This window comes from Amphiprion ocellaris, chromosome 21, assembly GCF_022539595.1.
Source record: "Amphiprion ocellaris isolate individual 3 ecotype Okinawa chromosome 21, ASM2253959v1, whole genome shotgun sequence".
Lineage (NCBI taxonomy): Eukaryota > Metazoa > Chordata > Actinopteri > Pomacentridae > Amphiprion > Amphiprion ocellaris.
The window spans coordinates 26,713,429-26,737,480 of record NC_072786.1 but is presented as its reverse complement, the minus strand read 5'-3'; the positions used below and the strand labels follow the sequence as shown (position 1 = coordinate 26,737,480).

General features: G+C 36.8%; 1 protein-coding gene across 10 annotated transcripts in view; it reads right to left on the bottom strand.

The window, feature by feature from the left end:
• Positions 1-24,052, bottom strand: part of abcc9 (ATP-binding cassette, sub-family C (CFTR/MRP), member 9) — an 89,500-nt gene that overhangs the window by 8,497 nt on the left and 56,951 nt on the right. For 7 of the 10 annotated variants that reach the window (XM_055006336.1, XM_035957196.2, XM_055006337.1 and 4 more), the window contains 9 exons: positions 23,715-23,817; positions 23,274-23,387; positions 22,462-22,582; positions 18,052-18,182; positions 15,040-15,118; positions 8,983-9,091; positions 5,566-5,669; positions 5,305-5,438; positions 3,552-3,614 (listed from right to left, as the gene is read on the bottom strand). In XM_055006336.1, the coding sequence (XP_054862311.1) occupies positions 3,552-3,614; positions 5,305-5,438; positions 5,566-5,669; positions 8,983-9,091; positions 15,040-15,118; positions 18,052-18,182; positions 22,462-22,582; positions 23,274-23,387; positions 23,715-23,817 (958 nt within the window). Of the gene's footprint in view, positions 1-926; positions 1,222-3,551; positions 3,615-5,304; positions 5,439-5,565; positions 5,670-8,982; positions 9,092-15,039; positions 15,119-18,051; positions 18,183-22,461; positions 22,583-23,273; positions 23,388-23,714; positions 23,818-24,052 lie in introns of all 10 variants that reach the window. The other 3 variants (XR_004848954.2, XR_004848956.2, XR_004848960.2) reach the window with 1 other exon arrangement.

Sequence of the window (24,052 nt, the reverse complement as noted above, 5' to 3'; positions counted from 1 at the left end):
ATATCCGAAACATTACGTTTGGAGAAAAAGTGGCGGAACGTCACTCTGGCAGCGCAGTGTCTTCTCTAAATTGGATTGTCTCATGTCAGTGTCAATTTCCAAGGGAAACTTTCATTCATATTTTAGGTAATTCAATGTGTCAGACACATATCTAATCGGCATTCTCTGCTGGCTATGTGAACACAAGTAATGGATTAGATAGCTGATAGTAAAGAACTTGGTTAGTTTTGGGGCCAGAAAGACTTGATCAGGAAATGCCTACTTGCTGCTGTCCTGGAGGTGTACACTCATACTTTAGCGTGTCCAAATTAAGCTTCCAAATTTGAGGACATTTTTGTGTAAACGGACGGTCTAAATTTCCTAACATAGGTGGGTATGAATGGGAAACAACCAAATAAAGGTAGTGCTTAAAAAAATGACATTCAGGGCTGTAGAAATAAACCCAAATACACTGGTTTTATGGATAATTTTACAGGCTCTCACTGAATTCTGGGTACACTATATACCATTGGAAATTTAAAGAGCCCATGTAGTGCACATTTACAGGATTATAATGATATTTTTGGTGTGTAGTAGAATATATTTGCATTTTTTTAACGTTAAAAAATGCACTATTGTTCTAATACTGGAGATTGTTGCTGTATTTTTTCTCATTGTCTGTCCGAAACACTCTGCTAGACAGGCATCATGCTAATGTGTTAAATGACGCAGATAAGTAACTTTGGCGTGGACTTTGTAAGTTTTCAGACCTTTTATATTCACAAAAAGCTAAAGGATAGGTAAAAACCCTAAAAGCATCATATGGGCTCTTCAAATGTGAGCATAGGCACTGTGACAACACTGCAGACTCTAGTCAAGTTGCACTGCTTATGCATGAAGTATCCTTTTAAATAAGCATGCAGTAGCTGATTTTTCTTGGTACCAACCAGGCTGTCAGTGGCAGAAAGGCTTCAGCAGACCCAGACTCAGACTCCAGCTCTGACTCGACCAGGAAAAGCAGGAAAAACCAGAAAAAGATGGAAAAATGGCAGGAAGGGACAGAAAGAGTCGGGCAGAGCCGAAGTGGTCGGTGCTGATCCGGGTCTACTTGTGAGTCCTCACTAGCACACTGAAGAGGCTGTCCTCCTGTGCTAGCAGCCTCGGACCCGAGTCACTCTCCACCAAGATCCCTGAGGAGAAGACCAACACCTGCTCGGCATCCAAGATAGAGGACACTCGGTGCTGACGGACGGACGGAGGGAGGAATGAATAGAGAAGAAGGGGAAATATGGGAGAACAGAAAATAAAATGAAAGAGGAGGGAAGAAAAGGGAGGAGTTGGAGATAAAAATGTGGAATAAAATGAAAAGAGATTAAATGACAGTAAGGGGAGAGAAGATGGGTTGGTGAAAAGGTGGATAGAAGGAGGAGAAACAAAGGTGGAGGAAGAGCAAAAAAACAGGAAGATTACAGAGGCAAAAGTCAGAAAGAGGATAAGCTAAAGAAAAGGCAAAAAGGACATTAAACACATCAGGAATTAGGTGTCACTCCATGAATAATCAACCAGATTCGCCAATTTTTTATTTATTTTTTTTTATTTGACATTCGCAAATGTAGTTTCTAGCTGTGAAATGCACAAACAACTTTGGTGTTGACATGTTTTAAAGAATAATTTGGATATATCTCACTGATCAGATTAGTTTGCAGCATTCATTGCTGGTTTGAAAGTCTCTCAGATTCTCCTCTGATAGTGTTCAGTTCTTGTTCTGTCAGTTTGTTCTGTTGCTGATGTGTAATCTTGGTCCTCAAAACTGGTCTTTTTGGTGCAGGAAAATAATTCTGCAGGAATTTATTGCATATTTTACATTTTGGAAGCGTCACAGTATGCCTGCATTCAAAAAAACATTCTGACACAGAATAATCGTGTCTAGAAGATGATTCTGGTAGCAAATGTAGGTAAAAATGCTCCTTTCATTGTCTAGAACTTGTTCTGACCAACCACTGATCACACATGCTGATATAAGCCGGGAAAGCTTACCCAGAATGCATTTCTCTGCTGGATTATCAGTAAAACAGAAACACATCCAGGGAACCAATGATTGTTTCTAGGATTCCATGTCATAGACATTAAACTGCTGCAGTTTTACTGTTCAAACTATCATACATCCCATAATATTGATGCTCAAAGTTGGTTAGAGGAAATTTAATTTTATTATTTTGGACAATTTTCCAGGGGTTTTGGACATCTGTTAGTCAATCTGGCAAATCTTTAACTCATTTGGAGGTTTTGAACCATTATGGACCAGGTTTTGTACAATTTAAAGTCATTCTGATGAAGCTTTAAAAATTTAAATAACTTTTAGGGATTTTGGACCATTTTTTAAAATCATTTTGAACATTTTCTTGTCATTTTGCAAATGTCTTAAAGAAAATTTGGATAAGTTTGAAGTGTGATCATATTGAGACATATCAGATAATTTTTAAGTGATTATGGACAATTTTTAATCCCTTTGGTTCATTCTGAATTTTTAACCAAGTACTGAAGAGTTTTGACGAATTTCTGAACAATGTTTGAGTGACGATGGATGTTTTTTTCAGTCATTTTGATTAATTTTTAATACATTTAGGGCAGGTGTAGGATAATATCGACTGGTTTCTGGAAAATTGCTGAATAATTTTGGAAAAACTGAGTCTTTTTTGATAATTTTTAAGACATTATGAACAAGTTTGGGTCATTTTGGCCAAGTAAATTTGAAAAAGCTTTGAGACATTTTGGTGAGATTCTAGGTATTTTGGACAAATATCTGATATTTTGGGCAAGATTTTAATTCATTCTGGGAAGAATTTGATGCAATTTGGACAATTTTTGAGTAAATTTGGACAAACTGAAACAGAAACACATCCAGGGTACCAATGATTGTTTCTATGACTCTATGACATGAAGCTGCTGCAGTTTTACTGTTCGAACTATGATACATCCCATGATATTGATGCTCAAAGTTGGGTAAAGAGAAAAGCGTGATGAGCAAAACTTGCTGTGGGTGTAAAATTGATTTGGTTTCAGTTTTTTACAGCGCTCAAATATGTTTTTCAGCGCTGAAAATTTAATACATCTATCTGCTGTTGTTATGACGTTCTGAGGCTCAAAAATGCAGAAAAAATGAAAAAGCGTAAAATTTCAACCCATTCCGATGTAATTCAAGGGCCTGTAACTCTGGAAATATTGATAGTATGTCGATAAAATTTTGCATGGATTCCTTAAATATACTAAAGTTATTGTACATAAAAAGTCAGATGATGTGGTTGATTTTACATGGAATGACTCTGAACTATGACACAGACCATGTTACATACTGTGGAAAAGCAGTTAGTAAGGATGGATGCAGCAAAAGGATGCATGAGGCACCCGGAAGGAAAATATTTCATGATAGATGCACAGAAAGCTCAAAGCACGAGCCACATTTCTGCATTTATCAGCGCTGAACAAACCTTATCCCAATTTAGGTCTCAACTCGGCTTCATCTGAGACAAAAAACTGAGAACAAAAACAAAAGTAGTAGTAGAAGGACTTACTGCGATCGTAACGACTGTTCTGTCTGCAAACGCCGTCATCACAACTTTCTGCAAGATATTCTCCTGCAAGGAAACAAAGAGAAAATAAAGTCATTTTTGAAACTTAAACATAAATGATTTGTCTGGGCTGATGTCTAACTTACCCAGTTTTTGATATATTGATAGAGAATCAGTCCAGTCTTTATGCTATGGCTGCGCTCACAATCTTTGTTTATGCTAACATGCACACACCTACAGTTTTAACTCATGTAACTCAACTATTAAACAACAACAGTAGCAAAATCAGAAACAGAAGCAGTGATGACTGCAGTAAACGTGTTCCTAACAGTAATAAATCATCTAACTTTGGCGTTAGAACCTCTGAAATCAGTTTCAAACCTGAAAAATGTCTGAAAACAAACTGGAATCTGGATCTAAAGTGAGTGTCCATCACACTGATAACTGTATGTGGTGCAATCAAAAAGTTCCACTACTGTTAGTGGTGTGCGTCCACAGACTCTGTCATGATAAGAGATTGCATGATACAGCATTATTAACATTAGCATCTGTGTTAGTCATGTTTTTGTGCCCACTGGTAGATGCACATTGACAATTTCTCCATGGAGATAAAACTAAAGCGAGTATCATCAGACGTATTAATCCTCCTGCTGTCTTCATTTACGGGCACCAAAAAATATTGTTTCCTTGTCTGAAAAAAAATCCCAAAAATCAGCAAAAAAAAAATTCCCCGAATTTCTGAAAATTTGCAAAACCTTCACGAAGAAAATTCCAGTAATTCCTTAAAAGTTTCCCTTAAAAGTTTTATATAGTATTTTTTTAAAAATCCCCCAAATTTGGCAAGAAAATTCTTGTAAATATCTTCAAAAAATGAGGAAAAGTCTTCCAAAAAAAAAATCTAAAGTGATTACATATATATCAGTAAAATTTCTAATATTTTCTTTAAGAACATTCTTATAAAAATCCAGCAAAATCCAGCAAAATTCGCTGGATTTTGGTTGATTTTTATGTGAATGTTCTTAAGAAACATTTTTAACATTTCTTTTGTTCCACCAAAAAATGTTCAAAGATTTCCCAAAAATGTTGAAAATGTGGACATCTGAAGTTTCACTGTGGAAATATTTTTTTCCCCACATTTTCAAACTTTAAAACGGGTTAATTTGACCTGCAGGATGACATGAGGGTTAAACTTATTTTGAGTTTTCTTGTAAAATTCAACTCAAAACAAGATAATTTCAAGATTGTTTGACTTAACAAGATATTTAAGATGCATTGTCTTAAAACAAGTCCTTTATCTTAAATCAAGTGGGATGAGACATCTTGACTAAAAATAAGACAAATAGGGTTCTGTAAAGCGTCTCGAGACAATTTGACTGTAATTGGCGCTATATAAATAAAATTGAATTGAATTGAATTGAATAGACTTGGTAAGATTTTGAGCTTTTGCAGTGCAGGAATTCATCCGCCACACTCAAAGTTCCAACCTGCCTCTTCTTCCTCTTAACCAAGATGACATTCAAGTTAAATGGTCAAAGTCTTGACACAGTTTAGTAGATTTAATGCTCACTGCAGGTGGCGTTTGCCTTGTTTACATAACAGAACTTCTAGGAAACATTATAAGCGTTGCACCTGGAAATTAGTTCAACAGAGATGCTGGCCAAATTCAACTTAGAGTTTCTGATTTCTGTAGGCGTAGTCTCTGAACTTTTTGATCGCACCTCGTACAGTATCTGATAACACAACAACAAAGACACACCGTGGCCATGTCTATGGATGCTGTGGCTTCGTCCATGATGAGGATGCTGCTCTTTCTGACGAATGCTCTGGCCAAACAGAAGAGCTGCCTCTGGCCAACGCTGAAGTTCTCTCCACCTTCTGTCACCACCGCATCTAAACACAAACAGACATGAGATTAAATTACTATTTCAGTCTTTATACGAGTCAATGTATCTCACAGGACTTCAGCGTTGACTTTTGTTGCAATAAAATCAATAGTTAATGACATTTGTTTGAGTACCTAGTCCTCCAGCCAGCGCTTTCACCATGTTCTTTAACTGAGCGATCTCTAGCGCCTCCCACAGTCGATCATCGGTGCACGTCCTCTCTGGATCCAGATTAAACCTGCAAGAACACATCATATAAATTAGGTTAAGAATGTCAAGTTTAAAAAGTTAACAGTACCTTTGTGCCTTTGTAAATCATTTTCAATGAGATTTTGTACCCAGCAGGAGAAAGAATTATATGGTGAAGGCAACACTTACAGGAAACCAACTGAAACACAAATGAATTTACTTTTTTTTTCATAATGATAGGTCAAAGTAAAAGCCTAAAACACAACGTGAACATCTTGTCTATTGCCACCTGAAGTTTCTCATTTGAAAACACGATTAAACAGCTTGTGCTACTTGTTTGCAATCATAGCTTCTGGCTGTGATTTTGGAAAACTGCTGCAAAACAGACTTATTTTTCTCTAGATAAGTACAGTTTTGAGACACAGAGTGCTTGATATTTAAGAAATAAGATGTTAAATTGGCAGTTTGGAACAAGGAGAAATTTTGCAAAAAATGTAATAATAAGGAGCTAACCCTAGTTTTCTGCTCGTCTTTATTATAATAATTAATGACTAATTTTCATCAATGGAAGTCTGTGATTTTGAGATGTAATTGCATAAATAACAAGTGTTTTTACTGTCTGCATGTGTGTGGCAGAGTCCGAGTGATTCAGAGTTTGTCAGAACAGCACAGCAACATCTAAGAAAACAGTGTGAAGCAGTTACTGTCGACCATTCACCCCGGATTTTACATTCACATAAACAAGACTTGCTCACACTCAGCTTCACTCTATTCTCACACACACTCACCATTAACCAGGGCGGCGTATCTGTCAAAACAAACAGCACATGCTCTTTGTCTTTTATAACAAACACAGAGTCACTGCATCATCCGGTAACACAAACACACAGAGGTTGTGAGGGTGTGTGACGGAGGAGAAAAGAAGAAGAAGAAGGAGATAGAAAGCGACGCAGGATCCCTTCATCTCTCCAGCGACCTCCTCAGTATGTGACGTCTGTGACAAAAGTCAGATTATGTCCCGGCCAGAGTTCCCACTGTGTTTTCAACCGCTCACCCCACAGCTGGGACAGTGTGTCGTCATGTGACAAACATCTTTCAGGTCAAAACACTCGCCGCCGTCCAGCTACGAGGATTTTTCTCCAGCGTATTTATACAGTTGTTGCTGCATTCTAGCTTGTTCTCCAGTCAGACATGACTGTTTTCATTGCAAGAGCAGAAAAAAATGCAGGTTAAATATATTTAAAAACTTTCTTGGTTCAGTCTGGTGAGTCAGCACAGGATTTTCCACAGATGATTGTAGTAAATCAGACACTGACACCCAGCTATGGTGGCTCTCAAAAACAAAAGACGTCACCTCCGGTCCAGACTTACTTCTACAAGCTTTTGTGACTCACATCAGCATTTCAGATAAAATACAGAATTAATGCTTCACAGTTTTATTCAGGCTTTGGAGTAATGGAATACATGTAACAGCGGAAAGAAAGGTAACTGTATTTCATTAAAATTACGGAGAAAAAGTGGAGATTTTTAGTAGTAGGAATGTCTTTTTTGGCCCCAATCCAACTTAAGTCACTTATTATATAGTACTTGCTGATACAGAGTCCCAATCCAATAGCATTTGTCTATATAATGCTCATTTCAAGTACATCATAGCTATTGAAATCAATCCAACTGTAGGCTTGACAGCTGTATCGAAGCTGCTCCTTAATGTTCACTATTTGAAGTGTAGTGTTAGAGGGTAGGGTGTACTGTGGTTTCACAAGCTCAAAGAAATGGTAAAAAACCTGAATTCTCCACATACGTGTCTGAACATGTATTGTAGATCAGCTGTAGTATCTGGTTGTTCCACCAGGTGGAGCCTCTTACTGTTTCATACTGTAGTAAAGTGAAGAGGTGGTCACTCAGACTACAGGCAGTTCATGTTAGTAAGCAGAGAGCATTGTGGAGCTTTAGCTAGCGGTGGGCACCATGACAAAGACTTCTGTGCTGCTTAATGACCTCCGCCAGAGTTTATGTGGTTAAGACAAGTAGGGTTTGACTAGGGCAGCATATAGACCATAAAGCATATTCTATATCCCATTGGCTGCTTTTGTGGTCCAGTAATGTGGCTAATTGACTTCCTCTGTTAGTCAATAGATAACAGGACAAATGTCCCCTAGGCTAAGTTTGAATCTTAAATTCATAAAATATTAACTGATAATACTAAATTTATTAAGGAAACTATTTAAAATATGCATCCATAGCACCTCAGTACAAATTGTGTTTCTTTTACGACACCTGTGTTACAGAAAATGTAAAACAAAAATCAAGTTTAGGTTTGTGAAGATACCAATCAGTCAAGAAAATACCTTTATAGGATTGGGACATCCCTAATTGGTAGGGTTACAATTTCAAAATACATTTTTAAAAAGGCTAAAGAGTGATATATATATACGCATGCTAGTCTATATCTAACACTAACACTGGTCCATAGATATCACAGAGTGTAAACATCAAAGCTTATGTGTTTGATTCAGTCTGGGCTATATAAACTGAAATGTCCATGAGAACCAAACTTTACTATGATGTATAGGGTCTTAAACAGGTCAGAATACAACAATAATGAACGAAATCCCAGTTTTGACAAAATATTAACAGAGACTTGAGTTTAGTTTGTTGCTTCCGGCTCTTTGTTGGAAGTTTTCTTCTGAGTTTATTAAATACCAGCAGCTGTCACATTTAAAAGCTGCAGTTAAATTGTTTTTTTACAAAGTGGATGCTCTCAGGTTGACCCCTGAGCATCATAACAGCTGGCAGGATATTTTTATATTACTGTTAGTGAAAGTTTGATCTGTTTATTACAGTTTTCTGTCATGTCAACTGTTTTATTGCGGAGATTTTTATGTTCCAAAGTCTTGCAGCAGGATATGTGCGGTGGTGACAATACTGTCCGTTTTCCATATAAAATATGAATCGTGCAACAAATTGCAAAAATAAATATTGTAAAGTAGACGATTCTGTAACAAGCCATGACAGTAGACGATGCTTCAAATACAAAGAATTGCAATTAATAGCTATTAATGTTAAAATGGCAGTTCGGACAGTACTTCGTTTTGTTTTGTTGTTACCCCTCCTTAGCTTAGATGAATGATTTACAAGTATAGACTGCTCTACATAGAAGTCTAGGAGTCCTGTGAACACAAGTTATAATTCTTGAGCCAGTGTTATGATTGGTGACACAACAACAATAACATAAACGGGAAGTGAGCAGTGAGGAGGACAGTTCAGCGGGGGCGGAAATACAGAGGGAACAGATCTTTAAGCTTTACATAATGAGGTTATTAAAAATGATAAACAGAAGTTTTGCTGGAGTGTTTGTGTACCTTATTGATCCACTAAATAACACAGGATCTTGGAGGATGATGGAGAGTCGCGACCTGAGAGTCTGCAGAGGAAGTTTACAGATGTCAATCCCATCAATGATGATCTTCCCTGCAAATAAACAAACATACGCTCACAACTTGAATCACAGTGAGTTCTGACTTTCCAGTCTGACCAGTTATTGTGTTTCCTGTATGTTACACATAAAAAAAATATTACAGTTGTATTACTAACTTCAATATTCGACATCTTCAGCTAATAAAGGTAGATGTACAGTCGTGAACGAAAGTTGACATCCACTTGTAAAGACCATGTACATCATGGCCGTCTTTAGCTCCCAATGACTCTCATAACTCTGAATTTCCTGTTATGGAATCAGTGAAACACACAAGTCTTTGTTGCAAAAAACAATCTTGTTTTATGGTTCTTTTCTAGATTCATTAACGGTCTTTTGAAAATATGACAGAATCTGCTTGGTCAAAAATATACATACAGCAACTTCCCCCTCAACTAGGAGCTTTGGGTTTCCATCCACAAGTTGATGGTTGTATCTTTGACCCTTGTCTTGACAGAATTTGGTCAAGTTAAACTAAATTTGTTGTCTTTCTGACTTAGATTTGTTTCTTCATAAGAGTCCAATGGTTCTTGATGGAGTTTAAGTCAGGATTTTTTGGAGGCAAGTCGAAAACCTTCATTCTAGCCTGATTTAGCCATTTCTTTACCACTTTTGATGGGTGTTTAGGGTCATTGTCTTATTGGAACACCCAACTGTGTTCAAAATCCAAACTTCTGACTGATGATTTTACATTTTCCTGAGGAAAGTGAAGGTAATTCTCTTTAATCATGCTTCCATAATACTGCCACCACCATGCTTGACAGTAGGTTTTGGTCTAATACAAACATATTTCTGGTCATTGTTGCCAAACAGCACAATTTTTGTTCGATCTGATCACAGAATGTATGTATGCAAACTTTTGTTTATGACTGTAAGTGAAACATCATCCAACAACTTCAGCAGCCACTAAACAAGTGGCGCTTCCAGTCCCCATATATAAAGAAGATTTATTACAGTTGTATTTTTAACTTTATACTCACTCATAAAAGGTGTATTTACAGCAATGAGCACCATTCAAGTGACACTACTATGGTACCATTTTAAAAACAGTGTTGAGAAATACATCTTAGACTCTACAGCTGGCTGGCACAACCTTACTGGTCCTTTCATCTGTCTTCTGAACTAAAGCACATTTTAAAGAATGTTGTTGAGCTTTGGACCAGTTGAAATGATTAAATGTGAACTACAACCTGGATGGCAACCTCTAAAGGTCTTGTCTGAACCACAGACCCACATCAAAAGCAGTTATCTTTAGACTAGTTCATTAAACTAAGCATTCAGAAAGATTTTAGAGGTAGCAAAGGTAATTTTAAAGTCAATAAAATGACATAATTAGATGCAAATTTAATTCTCAAAAGCCCTAGGAATTACCCAGGTCCCATTTCTTTACATTAAGCATGTAGATGAATACTTTCTGTCTATGTCATTATCTATACTTAAACAAAACAGTGTATCTGTGTTCTGCTGAAAACATCATTATATTTTCAGGGTAATAAAATCACCAATGTTGTCTACAGTTCAGTCAGGACGCCGCTCTGGTTTCATTTCACTGCTTTATATGGAAACGCTGCTGACAATGGTTTTAATTTACTGCTAAATGAAGCGTCCATCCAGCTGTGTGTGAGTGCGTATGGAAAAAGTGACTGTGCAATCTCATCTTCGCCCGAATAATCTGTCTGGAAGCAGCGCATCGCAGCGCAAAGTAAAAACAGAATGATGCGATTACGACTCACTTTCAAAATGCAATAAATTAAAGGGTCAGCTTAAGACTTTATGGCCGCCGTCTGGATGAAATACGACCCAAATGGCGGGAAATTACTGCAAGACAATCGGGTCAGGTCTTCTGTTATGTCCTTCTTTTAATCCTCTGATATAAGAGTCTACTTCAGGTCCTCTAAAAGTGAAACACAAGACGCAAAGAACAAAAAGACCAGTGGATTCTCACTTAGAGGGACCTGCACGAGTGTTTAAAAAGAGCTGTAATGAAAGACGGAGCAGCTGAATAAATATTTTGTCCAACATAAACACACGGTGCTATAATACTGTGTGGACAGTAGACGTTTACAGAAGACATAGAACCTCTTTTGAGGGAAAGTTAGATGATTAATTGATACTAAGAGGTGCTTTAATCTGAACAAACCCCACTCAAATACCTTGTGCTCTTTTTGTCCTTAAATCACCTCAAATGCTTTTAATACAACGAGTTTCAGCAGATTATATACAAGTTATTTATAACCAAAGACGTTGGAATTTTTAACAGTAACTGCGTGCTGTCCTGTAAATAGTTTTTTGGAAAAATTGACTGTATTAAGGTTTGTGTAGCATCAACCTTTGCAAATTTAATTCAACTGTCTTAAGCAGTTTCTGGTTGTTTTTAGCTCCTGCCACATTTTTTCTTACTGTGGGCTCATTTTTCACTGCAATATAAAGCTATGCATCTCCATGGAAACAGCACAACCATGTCTAGAAGTTCAGAGAATACGAAAGATGTTTTACTTCTTACCTACTACTTTTTGCAACTTATACAAATTCAGCATTTACAAACCACTCTGCTCATCAAATCCACAAAGATGTTTCACCACGCAGGATGTATCTTCTAACAACTTGCTCCTCTGTTCACTGTTTTTGAGCCATGCTGCATTAATTTTAATGATCAAGTATGCTCGATTTTCCTTTCAATCTTTCTATGTTACGGGGGAGCCAAAGAGACAATCTTTCTAATTGGTTTCCATACTTGTCTTCTCTCTGCTTTGTGTAAACACTGCCTGCAGTTCAGCTGAATAGTCCATGAATTTGCAGGCACTAGGAGCTCAGAATTTTTAGTTGTTTTTTTTTAACAGAATCTCGTGGAACTGGTTTGTTTTTGACCAAATTTTATATAAGGCATGTAGTATAAATTGACTGTGATGAAATATACCAATTTCAAGCTTTGATTTGGTTAATTTTCCTGCATGTTACACATGGTTTCGTTCACGACTGTCATAAAAATCAAAGGATTCTTTCCTCTTTTTTTGATAAATTGCATAAATTTTGCTCTTCAATTAAAGATAACATGCCTTTCAAACCTGCTAGTGAGTTTTAGGTTTTAGAGAGTTAGCAGACTGTTTCAGTGCAAAAACTTAAAAAGCAAATTATCTCTATATTTGATATGATGTAGTTTTGGTTTGGCTTTTAATAGGGCTCGTTGACAATAAAGCATACGTATTATCTTCTGTTTGTCTAAGATTTGAGAGCAGCCGTACCAAAGATTGATGTTCTCTTTCCAGACTGTTTCATTTGATGAATTTTTGGACATCCGATGACAAATTTTTAAAATGTTTTACATTTAAAAAAGCAAAATTACGAGAAAAGCTTAAAAAAAACAATTAATCTGTGTTGGAGAAATATGTTTTATCTTAATTTATATGTTATGATTCCTCACATTTATCTTAGAGCCCCTCAGGGTGACCGTAAGTGAGGAAATACTGCAAAGATTTTACTAGATTTTACTGTTGTGACGTTTTGCACCATCTACTGTTTTTGGTTTCAGGACCTGCACCTCCAAGATGTTTTATTCTGTCTTCATTCTGCCTTTGCTAATAAAAATGTCAAAGCTATTTGCAGCTTTTGGATCAGTTTTGTGAGGCTGGACCTTCAAAACGACTGACTTTGAGAAAACACAATGTGAACAAAAAGCATTTTCTTGTTTAAAGGCAGATTATACCAACTTAAAGGCTCTAATGCTCAGTATTTAAGCTGGGAAATAAACACTTTAGTGTAATGTATAGGTGAAAAACTAAACAAACTGGGTCCAACGGCTGAATGAGCCACATTGGTGATTTGCTGCAGGTGGTAAGAAGAACTAAGAGGGATGAGATTTATACAGTTTGGTCTACGGGCTGCAAATGTTTATCATCACCACTTTAGACGAAACTGTAAACTGAACCAGGGGTTGTGTTAAGAGTTAAAAGGTTCCGTGTAGCAGGAATAAACAATACAAGCATTGTTAGACACATCAGGATACCTGAGTATAATTAGTGCAAATAATTCTGCCTCATTTACTCTGCACTGTTAGGGCTGGAGTTTCTAATATTTACAAGAAGAGAAATCAAACTCCTCCCAGCTCTTCCTTTCACTTTTCTACTGTTTTAAAGAAGACTAAAAAAGCATTTAGAGTTTCATTACCGCTACTGTACATCATGTATAGTTACTTTAATTAATACAGATTTAATGTGGTAGACCTGAAAGCAGGTATCTCATGCAACTTTTACTGAGAAGAGCTTCAAAAGGTGATTTAATACACTTTAGTTTCATTGTTTGGACAATACGAGACTAGAGGTAAATATTATCTTCATTAAGCAACAGAAGAACAATGTGCTGAAATAAAAATACAGCTTAATGTTTAATATCAGCTACGACAGACGTTTAGTGTTACTCTTCTGCTGGGTTAGAACCTGCGTCCTACAGAAACCAGAACAATCAGTTGGAGTGATACAGACCAAGGAAAGGGATCGCACTGAGCATCTCAATCTGGTTGTATTTTATACTTGTAGAATTACCAAAACCCCAATTAAGTTACTGTTTAAATTTAACTGAATAAGGCTTTTTATAGTCGCCACGTTTCCATACAATTGTCAAAGGAATTTGATGCAAATGTTTTTGTTTTGTTTTTTGTTTCCATTGATTGCTTGGGAGCAAAAAAATAGGCTGCATGAAGTCATCAGTCATTTTGTAAAGCACTTTTCAAAAACAAAGATATAAAGTGTTTTCCAAAAAAAAAAAACAGACGTCACATTGAACGAATAAAAAAAGAAACTATTCTAAGATAAAGTAGTTCAGTTGAAAAAGCCGAGACAGGATTGTAAAATACCAAACTTTTTAAGAATAAAGTTGCAAATTTACAACAAAAAAACTGAAATATTCACTGAGACTAAAGTAGCACAGTTTGGAGAACTAATTCCTAAATTAACTAGAAAAGCACTCAGAGAGCGCAGTACTCCGCCACAGCTGCTCAGTCGTATCAATTCCAGTGGCTGAAATCTTTTTAAAAATCCATGGATCCAGACTATAAGCTGCATCACTGCCAAAATCTATTCATTTGGTCCTTGAGTCATTTCTGACTTTCCCTGAAAAAGTCATCCACATCTGTTAATTCATTTTTGGGTAATGTTGCGAACAGAGAGACAAACAGAAAAACCAATGCCAATCGTCACATAACAAGAGAAGAAACTTAATATTATTAGAGACTGTAAAGTCGTAAATGACTAAGAAAAAAAGACAGAAATTCTCTGAGATGGAACTCATAAATTTAAGAGAAAAGTAATTCAGATGCAGTTGGTAAAAAGGGATTCAAAAGACTTATGTTTCTTCCATATGACAACAAGACAGTGTTTGGTTCAGTTTTAAATGAACAGAAATCAAGATAGCAAATGTGCATATAATAAAAGAGATTCTAAAGTCATCAAAGTAAGACAAAAAACACTGAAATTCTCAGAAACTAAAGTCACAACAACAACATGAATCCAGAAGTTGAGATGTGTTGTATGCAGAATTATGAATATGCAATCAAAACTCTAATCAAAACTTGTCTGTAAAGTTTTTTTAAACTCTAATGTTCTGATATATTAAACCCCTCCAGCAATATATTTTGAAGAGCATCTTTTTAACCTTCTAAGTGGATCAGAGGGAGTCGAAAATCAAAACACGGGATCATAAGAGTTGTGTTGTTTTTGGGTGAAGCAGAACTCAAGGTTAAGAGTCACTCGAGGCAACAACCGTGAGGGAAATCCTTCAGCTAAACAGACAAGAGATTATCTTAAGAATCGCTGTCTTTAACGGGACATAAACATAGTGAAGCAGTGAAAGACGGAGAGAGACGACGGCGGCAGCAGGAATAGAAAAGATGAAAGACGTGGAAAGAACAAAGCGCTCTCTTTGTTAACAGTGTGACAGGAGACAGACCCACCTTCGAAAATATCCACCATGTTGAAAAAGGCCAATGACAGGGACGACTTGCCGCTGCCGGTCCGACCGCAGATCCCAACCTAACGGAGGACGAAGAGACAAAGTCAATAAACTTCCCTTTACTTGACACTATAGTGAGGCATGGGACACCTGAGCGATAACAGTGCAGCAGGTTCATGCTGTGTGTGGTCGGAAAGTGACAGCTGGCTGCGACTTCAAAGGGAAAATCACACTTTTCAACAAAATTCACAGTTGATTTATTAGTCTTTGACATTATTGACTGCACTTGTTAATTTAAACTGTATTGACAGCAATATTACAGTCAAAATGTCAAACAGAAACCTGCCTTGCCTACATTATATAAACCTTGAGCTTGTTGCTTGTCTGAAATGTTTGTTTCTGTGTAGCCTCTGTGCACACTGCTAGCTTGCAAAGTCTATAGACCATATTTAAGATGATCCTGATTTGCGTAAAGTAGCCGAGACTTCATCTTAATGCAAATGAGACATGGGCAATTTGACGTCACATCTCGAAATGCACTAGGCTGCAGAAAATGGGTTGCAGTATTGGATCCAGTGCACATACACCATAAGCCAGAAGTTAGTTGGCTGTGCACAGAGAAGCCTCTGGTCTCTGTAGTGATTTGTTTAACTCGCACATTTAAAATAAATTCAATTTTTTAAATTAGTCTTTGACATTTTTGACTGTACTTGTTAATTTAAACTGTATTAACAGCAACATTACACTCAGAACTTCAATGGAAAACCTGTCTTGATTTTAAACTGAAAGTGCTGAAGGGATGGATACTGGATACAGAGAAGCCACTAGTCTCCACTTAACAACGCAAACAACTTTGTGACCACAGTTACTTTGAAAACAGTGAAATAAGGCAAACATCAGATTTACTTAAGTTTAAACTGAGTTATTTTAGCTGCATGAGCAGACAACACACTTTAAATTGCAGTCAAACATGATTATTATTGGTTAATTCTGTAGCTCTACATGGCATTGCAAACATTTTGTATGCTAAACCTGAGAGAACCTCAACCTTTAAAAGACATCATTTTGAAATTTGATATAAATTAGACATACAGACCAGGAAAGCTAATAACCCAGTGGATATGACACACAGCACACGGCCCTGAGGTAAGTCTCCGGTTTGAATCCCGGCCAGTTAAACCATTTGCTGTATGTCAGTCCCTAATTCTTGCTTCCTCCTCTTCTACTCTCACTCTCAAAATAGACATAAAGATGAAGGGAAATCTATAAATTGCATCTTCAGAGATCTAATTCATCAATTACAGCACAAAGGTAAAAACATGGTTGGTTTTTTGGCTAGCATAGACTTTGACAAACCACATCTCTGTCTTTGAGACAGAATGCAGGTGATGGAAGTCTGGCAACAGACTGGAAAAGAAGGGCAACTTTGACCTTGTCTACGAGAAGATAAAGAGCAGTGGTCCTTCAGGTGTGGTGCAGCAAGATGTTGGACATCTCTGCTGCAATAAACTTGCATCAACAAAGTTTGTGGTACAAACAAGCTAAAAAAGACAATGTTATGGAGGAGGTAGTACGACAGTGTATTAGGACCATTGTAGGCTTAAAAAAAAGAAAAATTATGGAGGCAAAGAAGGAGAGTAATATTCTGAGAGGAGTTGCAAGGTTAAAGTAAAAAAGTATGAGAAAAAAATGAGATATTCAATGACAAAGTAGTTTGCATGAGTAAAAAAAAGTCAAGTGGGCTCTTTTTTTTTTTTTTGTCAAGTAACCACATTGCATCAATTTAAAAAGTTGGACAGACCCACCACATCCCAGGTGCCATTGGTAGAATTAACATTTAAAGAGGAGATGCAAAATTATGAAACAAGTTAAGTTTACCTACCGTGAAATTAAAATCATAGTATGTCATTTCTGCTGTTTGGGTTCTTTCAATTAAAACAGTAGCAAAAGCAGAAGTAGCTCTGGAAGGAAACTTGGAGGAGGTATTAAAGTCCTCTGCACTTCAGTCACATTTATTCATTTTATGTCTCACTGGTTCCAATGAAATACCTACGATTAACGGTAGCTAACTTCATTGCTAGCTTACCATTCAGTGAATCAACTATTCATACAGCTACTGTAGCTAACGTCACGCAGTTAATTAAACCGTGATTTAAGAATTTATAATCTCAGCGAATATTTGAATATCGCATTTTTATGACTTTAATCTTGGAATGGAGCTTTTTCTCAAGGTATTACCCTCCTTTGCCTATCCCACAGTTAATTTTTCAAGCTTATAATACCTCTAACATGTTGTTATATGTGGTAATGAAAAGGAGGATGCTTGCATCTGACAAAAAAAACACTTTCAGCACCAAAAGTAGCAGTTTTAAACGAGTTTAAATGAGGATAAAATCAACATCTTATCATTATTATTATTGTAAACATTTGAAATATACTTTCCGTGCAATATGTTTTTATGTCTTTAGTGCACTTACAAGGGAAATGTGCAAATTGAATGCGGGAATGTACTGTACGTGTGGTTTCCTTTAAGAGTCTTATTTTTATGCAGGTATTTATAAGATATTTTTTACTGCTATTTCGTACAGATGATGATTGCATTTTCACTTTTGTTATGACAATACAGATATATTGATTAAATGTGATCTAACACTCCACAACACATTTCCCTTCTGCTTATAGTGGCACATATCTCTATTTCATTACAGTGTAATGTGAGCCGACTGTTCCTCTCGACACCGTGTGAATTACCTGCTACTGTATAACTGCTTTCAGAAAAGAATTATTACCACAATTGCAATCTTCACTGTTATATAAGCGTCACTTGGCTGTGACTTCAGAGGGAACATTTGCAGAGACATGTTGCAGTTGGAGCTGTGACCTTTTAATGAGCTGCCAAACAAGCCTCTTTCAGTTCATAGCAGCTGTGATTCTAGTACTGCATGATGTAGTAAAAGTGTTATCATTATCCTGCAACCCTGGCCGGCTCTCCTCACAGCGTCCCGTTAATTACCTTCTGGCCCGGCTCGACATAGGCGTTGACGTGTTTGAGCACCGGTTTGAGCATCGGATCGTAGCGAACGCAAAGGTCCTGGATCTTTATCTCGCCGTTGTGAGGCCAGTTCTCGGGCACCTGAGAGGAATCTGCATGGAGAGAAAACACCGGAGGGCTGAATCATTTCTGTCTGGCTTTATTTCAGCCTGAAACACACCAAAGCAGAAAAAACACAGCAGCAAGAAACAGACGCTAACAGCTGCCAGTATCTATGTTACAGTCGTCAGTGGTGTAAACAAGAACTTATAGAACATATGGAACAAGTCATAACACTGCAGATATACAGTAGTAGAGTTTATCAGTTAATATGCTGCTCAGATTCTTCACTGACATTAACACACATTACATTATAATCGGCACATTTACAGTGATAAACAATATAAAAATCATATTTAATAAATACATGAAGACATGATATCTGCTTTTCTTTTACTTTTTTATGTTTGTTCTGCTTATTTCCCAATTTTATGTGTGGATTTGGCTTGATTGGTATTTAAAATTCAGACTACATGCCAATAGATGTTGCTGCTTTGTTCAGCTTAATTGCGATAGAGAGTGATTGTGTCACGGTTTGGGATGTACACCGGAACCTTGGTGTTGGCTAAGCGTTCTCACCTGGGACTGTTATGATGGGGAACACACCTGTGGGTTCCCACCGGCATGTACTGTGAATGAGTAAATGTTTACTAAAAGTTTTGAAACTGCTACCAAGTGTGCGTGCACTATTGCTTCGAGGTTATGATATTAATTATATGTGATAAAGACAACATATCAAGTGAAGTTTACTCAAGAAAAAGGAAGTGCTTCATGGCTCTGATGGCATACAGGTGCTCTTTGATGAGACAAAAAAACCAACACACATTATTTGTTTGACTATGAATTAAACAAATTCATGAATTAATAATATCATTTCACCTGAAGACAGAGTGCCTTTGTTTTTGCTGTGGTTGTCTGCACCATATAAAATTAAACAAGGCTTTCTGGATCTTATTTTACTGTTTAAAACTGTAGTAAGAACTACTTTAATTTGATAAAATATTAATAATATCCTTTTGTATCTATGGTGGAACTAAGGCAATCACACAAATTAGCATAAAGCAGTATTCAGTGTTTGTATGTTAATTTTTTTGTTAGAAACTGATCAATCTCTGATACTAAACAGCCAGATTTAACTTTGTGTGATTTAACATTACTTAAATACTTAACTTCAGTACTTATTTTAAATTGTTCCAGGTGCTCAAAAATCCCTTTTCAGACCTGCACTCCTTAACGTTAATCAGAAGGCAACTTAAAATGTCAGTTTTATGATCGGAATTAGCATCTTGCTTACTTTCCCACAAAAGTCGTGACCAAGTTGGACTAAATTTGGACTTAATTAAGACAATATGTATGAAGTGCATGCCGTCATATTAACTAATAGGGAAGCGAAAAGCGATGTTCTTAGTTATGTGAAGTGATTTGGCAAAGACTTTCCACATTTAAGCACAAATATTGGTCCAAAAATGTCGCAAAGAAAAAACCATTTTTTTAAATCCATTTTACTCAACAATTTAACATGTATTACAAACTTAAAATATCCATCAAAATTAAACTTTACTACAATGAAGGCAGAGTCTGTAACAGGTCAGATTAATGAGACGCACCTATAATAACTGTATTCCAGGTTTTGACAAAATATTAACAGGAACTGCTGTTTAGTTTGGTTGCTTCCAGTTGTTTAGGAATATTTCCTCTGACTTTATTTAACACTTGCAGTAGGACCGATAAGAGCATCTCCAAAGAGAGAGAATTGCTATATTTATGAACAGCAGCAGTAATTTAATTATTTAATTAAAATTATAAATAATCCCCGACATGGAGACAGGATGGATCAGGACCCAAGAGCAGCTCATGCAGAGTCGCAGTTTAGGTTGTTGCTTCCAGTTGTGCAGGACTCTTTCCTCTGAGTTTATTAAATATCCGCAGCATCAAACAGCAGCAGGATCTACTTCAACATCTCCAAAGACAGAAAGTTGTCATTAATTGGTTAAAATTATAGATTTTCTCAAACACAGAGGCAGGATGGATCAGGACACAACAGCAGCTCACACAGAGTCACAGTTGAGTTTGTTGCTTCCAGCTGTTTAGGACTATTTCCTCTGAGGTTATTATTTATCTGTAGTATCAAACAAATGGACAGAATTTTCATTGTTTTAGAAATCATATATCAACTAGGCTGTTGTCATTAGTTTAGATTTAGTCTTTTGTTCATTAGAGCATTATTGTGCAATCTACATAACTTTATTTCTGTTAAATATGCTCAATATTGAGTAAATGCTGTCAATTTAACAGACTGATGAAGCAGCAATGCTACAAATACCACATCTGAAAACAGCTTTAGTTTCTGAAACTGAGAAAAACAGGCAAAATTCACAAATACTACTGCATCTCTGAGCTATCTCTTTAACCAAATATCACATTCAGACTATTCTACGTGATCTCCTTTTGATAACCAAAGTAATAACTTATGTAATATTTTTTTCTGAGTCTCCCCTGAGGCCCGTCATCCCACTTTAAAACCTCTGTACTATGAGAAAGTCGAGCCTACGTGACACATTATTCATATTACCACACCAGCGAGATAAGAATTTGATAGTCCTGCCGCTGCCTCCTTTTAGTTCATCCCTCCCTAAGTTTGGAGGATTTTCTACTTTTATCAATTCGCTCGAAGCTTCCATGATGTCAGAGAGGGAAAGCTCTTTCTGTTCTCTGTCACTGAGGGGTTTGTGGATTGTTTTATGGCTTTGTGGGTCATTTACTGTAAAATACAAGATTAAGAGGAAAACTCAATGACCCTTATATGAGACACAGAGATAATAGTTCAGTAAAATGTGGAAAAATAGTTACTTTTTCTTTTTCTTCATTGATTTCTTTTCTCTCCTTCCTTGTTTCTTCGACTCATCCGTCAAGCTCAGGAATTGTTTTTGTTATGTTTCCCAAAATACTGGAGCTGCTCCGTCTTGGTGAAATGTTCTTTGGTAGATCGCTCCAGACTTTTCCTTTTTTGTACAACAGGTTTGGCTTGGTTGGGTTTGGTTAGATCAGATTTTTGGCTCGGCTTGGCGAGATATCTGTAATCTCATGCTGATGAAATAATAGTTAAATAATGAAAAGGGTCAGTGTTTTGTCATCTCCTCTGCCAGGAAAAGATTCCAGCAGCATTTGTATTCCACCATAGCAACAGCACAGCCAATAAACCCAAAACAAAGCTTCTGGACTCATAAGCAAAAGATGAAACCATTACAAAGCTTTTAAACACATACTGTACATGTGCAAAAAAGTTGATTTATCATTAGATGAAGTTGTTCTGTTACATTCCTGTGGCAGACAAAACCATGTAGAGATCTGCTGTGTGTATAATATAAATCATTAACAGGTCTGCACACTTTAAAACATCAATTTATTCATTGAAGTCTCTTTTATTTGGAACCTGAAAGTGTGCAGACCTGTCACTGACCTGTAGGTATAACTTCTGTCTTTCACCTTCAAAATGTTTGGTTGGATGTGTGCACATTTAGGACCTCTTGAGTGCATAATTTCTGACAGTTCGTGTCCAAATGTGTTTAGGAGATCACTTAGAAAAGTGAAAAATTAGATTTGGAAATGCTGGAATGCAGTAATCAGATACTTCCCAAAGTTCTGGCTCAGTTTCGCCATTTAAGATGTCAAATCAGACAATTAAATGAGCACCAAAGACGTGGTTCTCCTCTGGGGGTTTATCAGGGTCACTGCGACATGGATAATTTCACAAGTTTAGCAAATTTGGAGCAGGTTTGCATGAGTTGAAACGAGGATTTAACAAAGTTACACGTAAATGTGGCTTATCCGTTGTATTTTTGGAGTCTACTAGTATATATTTACAAACTTCACGGTTCAAGAAACACACTAGTTTTCTTCTTTCTGTCTGAAATGCTCCATTGTAGGTCCTGTTGTTTTAAGGGCCCTCTTCCGAAGAGCTGAACTGATTGATCAGATTGCGGCATAAAAACAAGGTGAAGTTGGTTATGCACCATAACTTAATATCTCGGAGCATAGGGACGTGGCTCTGGCGGAAATGGTTCTAGAGAGGAAATAAAGGCAAACTGGTGGCTAATTTTTTGTTTAAAGGTCAAACTAGCTTCTGTGTAGATGTAGTGGCAAAGAAAAGTAACAGAAGTAAAAGTCTGGACTTTAAATGAAGCACTTCAGGTAAAGAGGTAAAGAGGAGTGTTTCGTCCGTGAGACAATAAATCCCTTTGCTGTAGACTTCTACATGCATAGAAAGCAAACATACAGCAAAACCGCCCAAAAAGCAGAATATCTATCTCAGTAAGTCTGATCAGAACTCACCCATAGATCCCTCGTAGTTCTCTGACTCTGTACCGAGGAAACTGTTGACTTTCTTCACAGCTGCCATCTGAACCTCCAGGTCTGCCAAGTTCCTCACAACCCAGTTCAGGTAGTTGGTGACCTGCAAAGAAGCGTACAAAGACATTGGATCATGTTTCCAATGTGGAGATCATTTATATCTACAGTGTAGACGGTAAAGATCCAGGAGCTACTTTGAGGTTTCCATGAAGCACATAGCAGCATTAAATACACAGTATTTAGGGACTTTACATCTGTGTACTTCTCTCCTGCTCTCTGTACGAATTCCAAATAAAGCTGTCCTCATTTAAATATTTTTCTGCTTCTGTTTTCAGACAAGAGATCAATTTAGTTTACATGTTCACCAGAAGTCTCTTCATATTTCCAAGCTGCTGCTCTGCATCACTAAAATACAGATTTTATAACCGCCACCATATAGATGAGTGAAGAAGATGGTTAGATGGTGAATTCAGACATGCTTTCATAAAATCTGAAGCTACTACTAAAGTCACAGAGCAACTGCACGACAAGGAGAAAATGAGTGCTTTAGCTGGTCTGAGCTTTAATAGTTTGTTCAGGGGTTTGATAGAAACTTCTGTTCTAGCGGCTCTATTGACTTAAATAATGAGCCCTCATTTTAATTTTAATTTTGTCAAAGTAAACTCCACTGAAAAAAAGCATTTTTCTCCAAAAAATAGACTGCTTAGATTAATTGTTGAGTAATTAAATAGTCGATAGTGGGAGGCGTAATTCAATTGCACAAAACCACCAAGAACCCTAAAAGGAAAGCTCACAGTGAGGGCGTAGGTGAGTCCGAGGCCCACCAGACCTCCAGCCTGTAAACCATATCGTAAACTCCATATTGACGTTGCTGCTGCCGTTAGCACAATCACTGCTCCGAGATAGTCCTGCACACAGATCAGGAAAAGAAAGGAGCTTAAACAGGCAAAATCAACATTCAGAAAATATTTATATGTAAAAACTGAGCAAAGTTTTAGTAATGGGTCCAAAAAAAATGTACAAGGGGCAACAAAAAAGAGCTACAAGTTACTTAAAAACATAAATTTAATCATCAGTGGGCCCCTTTTATATATATCCTTTTTCATATACACTAATAATTCAATAATTTATGAGACAGTGTAAAATTGTCAATCTAAACTAAAACATGTAGTGATTTATTCCATACAGTGATGTGTTTCTGGAATTTTTAAGAAAATCATGAAAGCGTTTCTCACCGTTCGGACCTCCAGCCAGCGGTTGGCAGCAGACAGAAACAGATAGGCTGTGTTATTGGTGTCTGTCAGCTCCAACATACGCTGTTTAAAACGAGCCTCCTGTCTGAAACAAACATTTAATCAAACATAAGACACGGAAAATACATCAAACCTTTAATTAACCGATTCAAAAATAAAATATACTGCTGGTGTCTTTTCCTCAGGGCTCAAAACACAAATCTTAAAACAATAATCTCACGAATGGAGTCTAGTACGGGACATAACAAATGTAATATAAACAGGAAATAAAAACATACACAAAACCACAAGTAACAAACTGTTTTTCAAGCACAAGAATA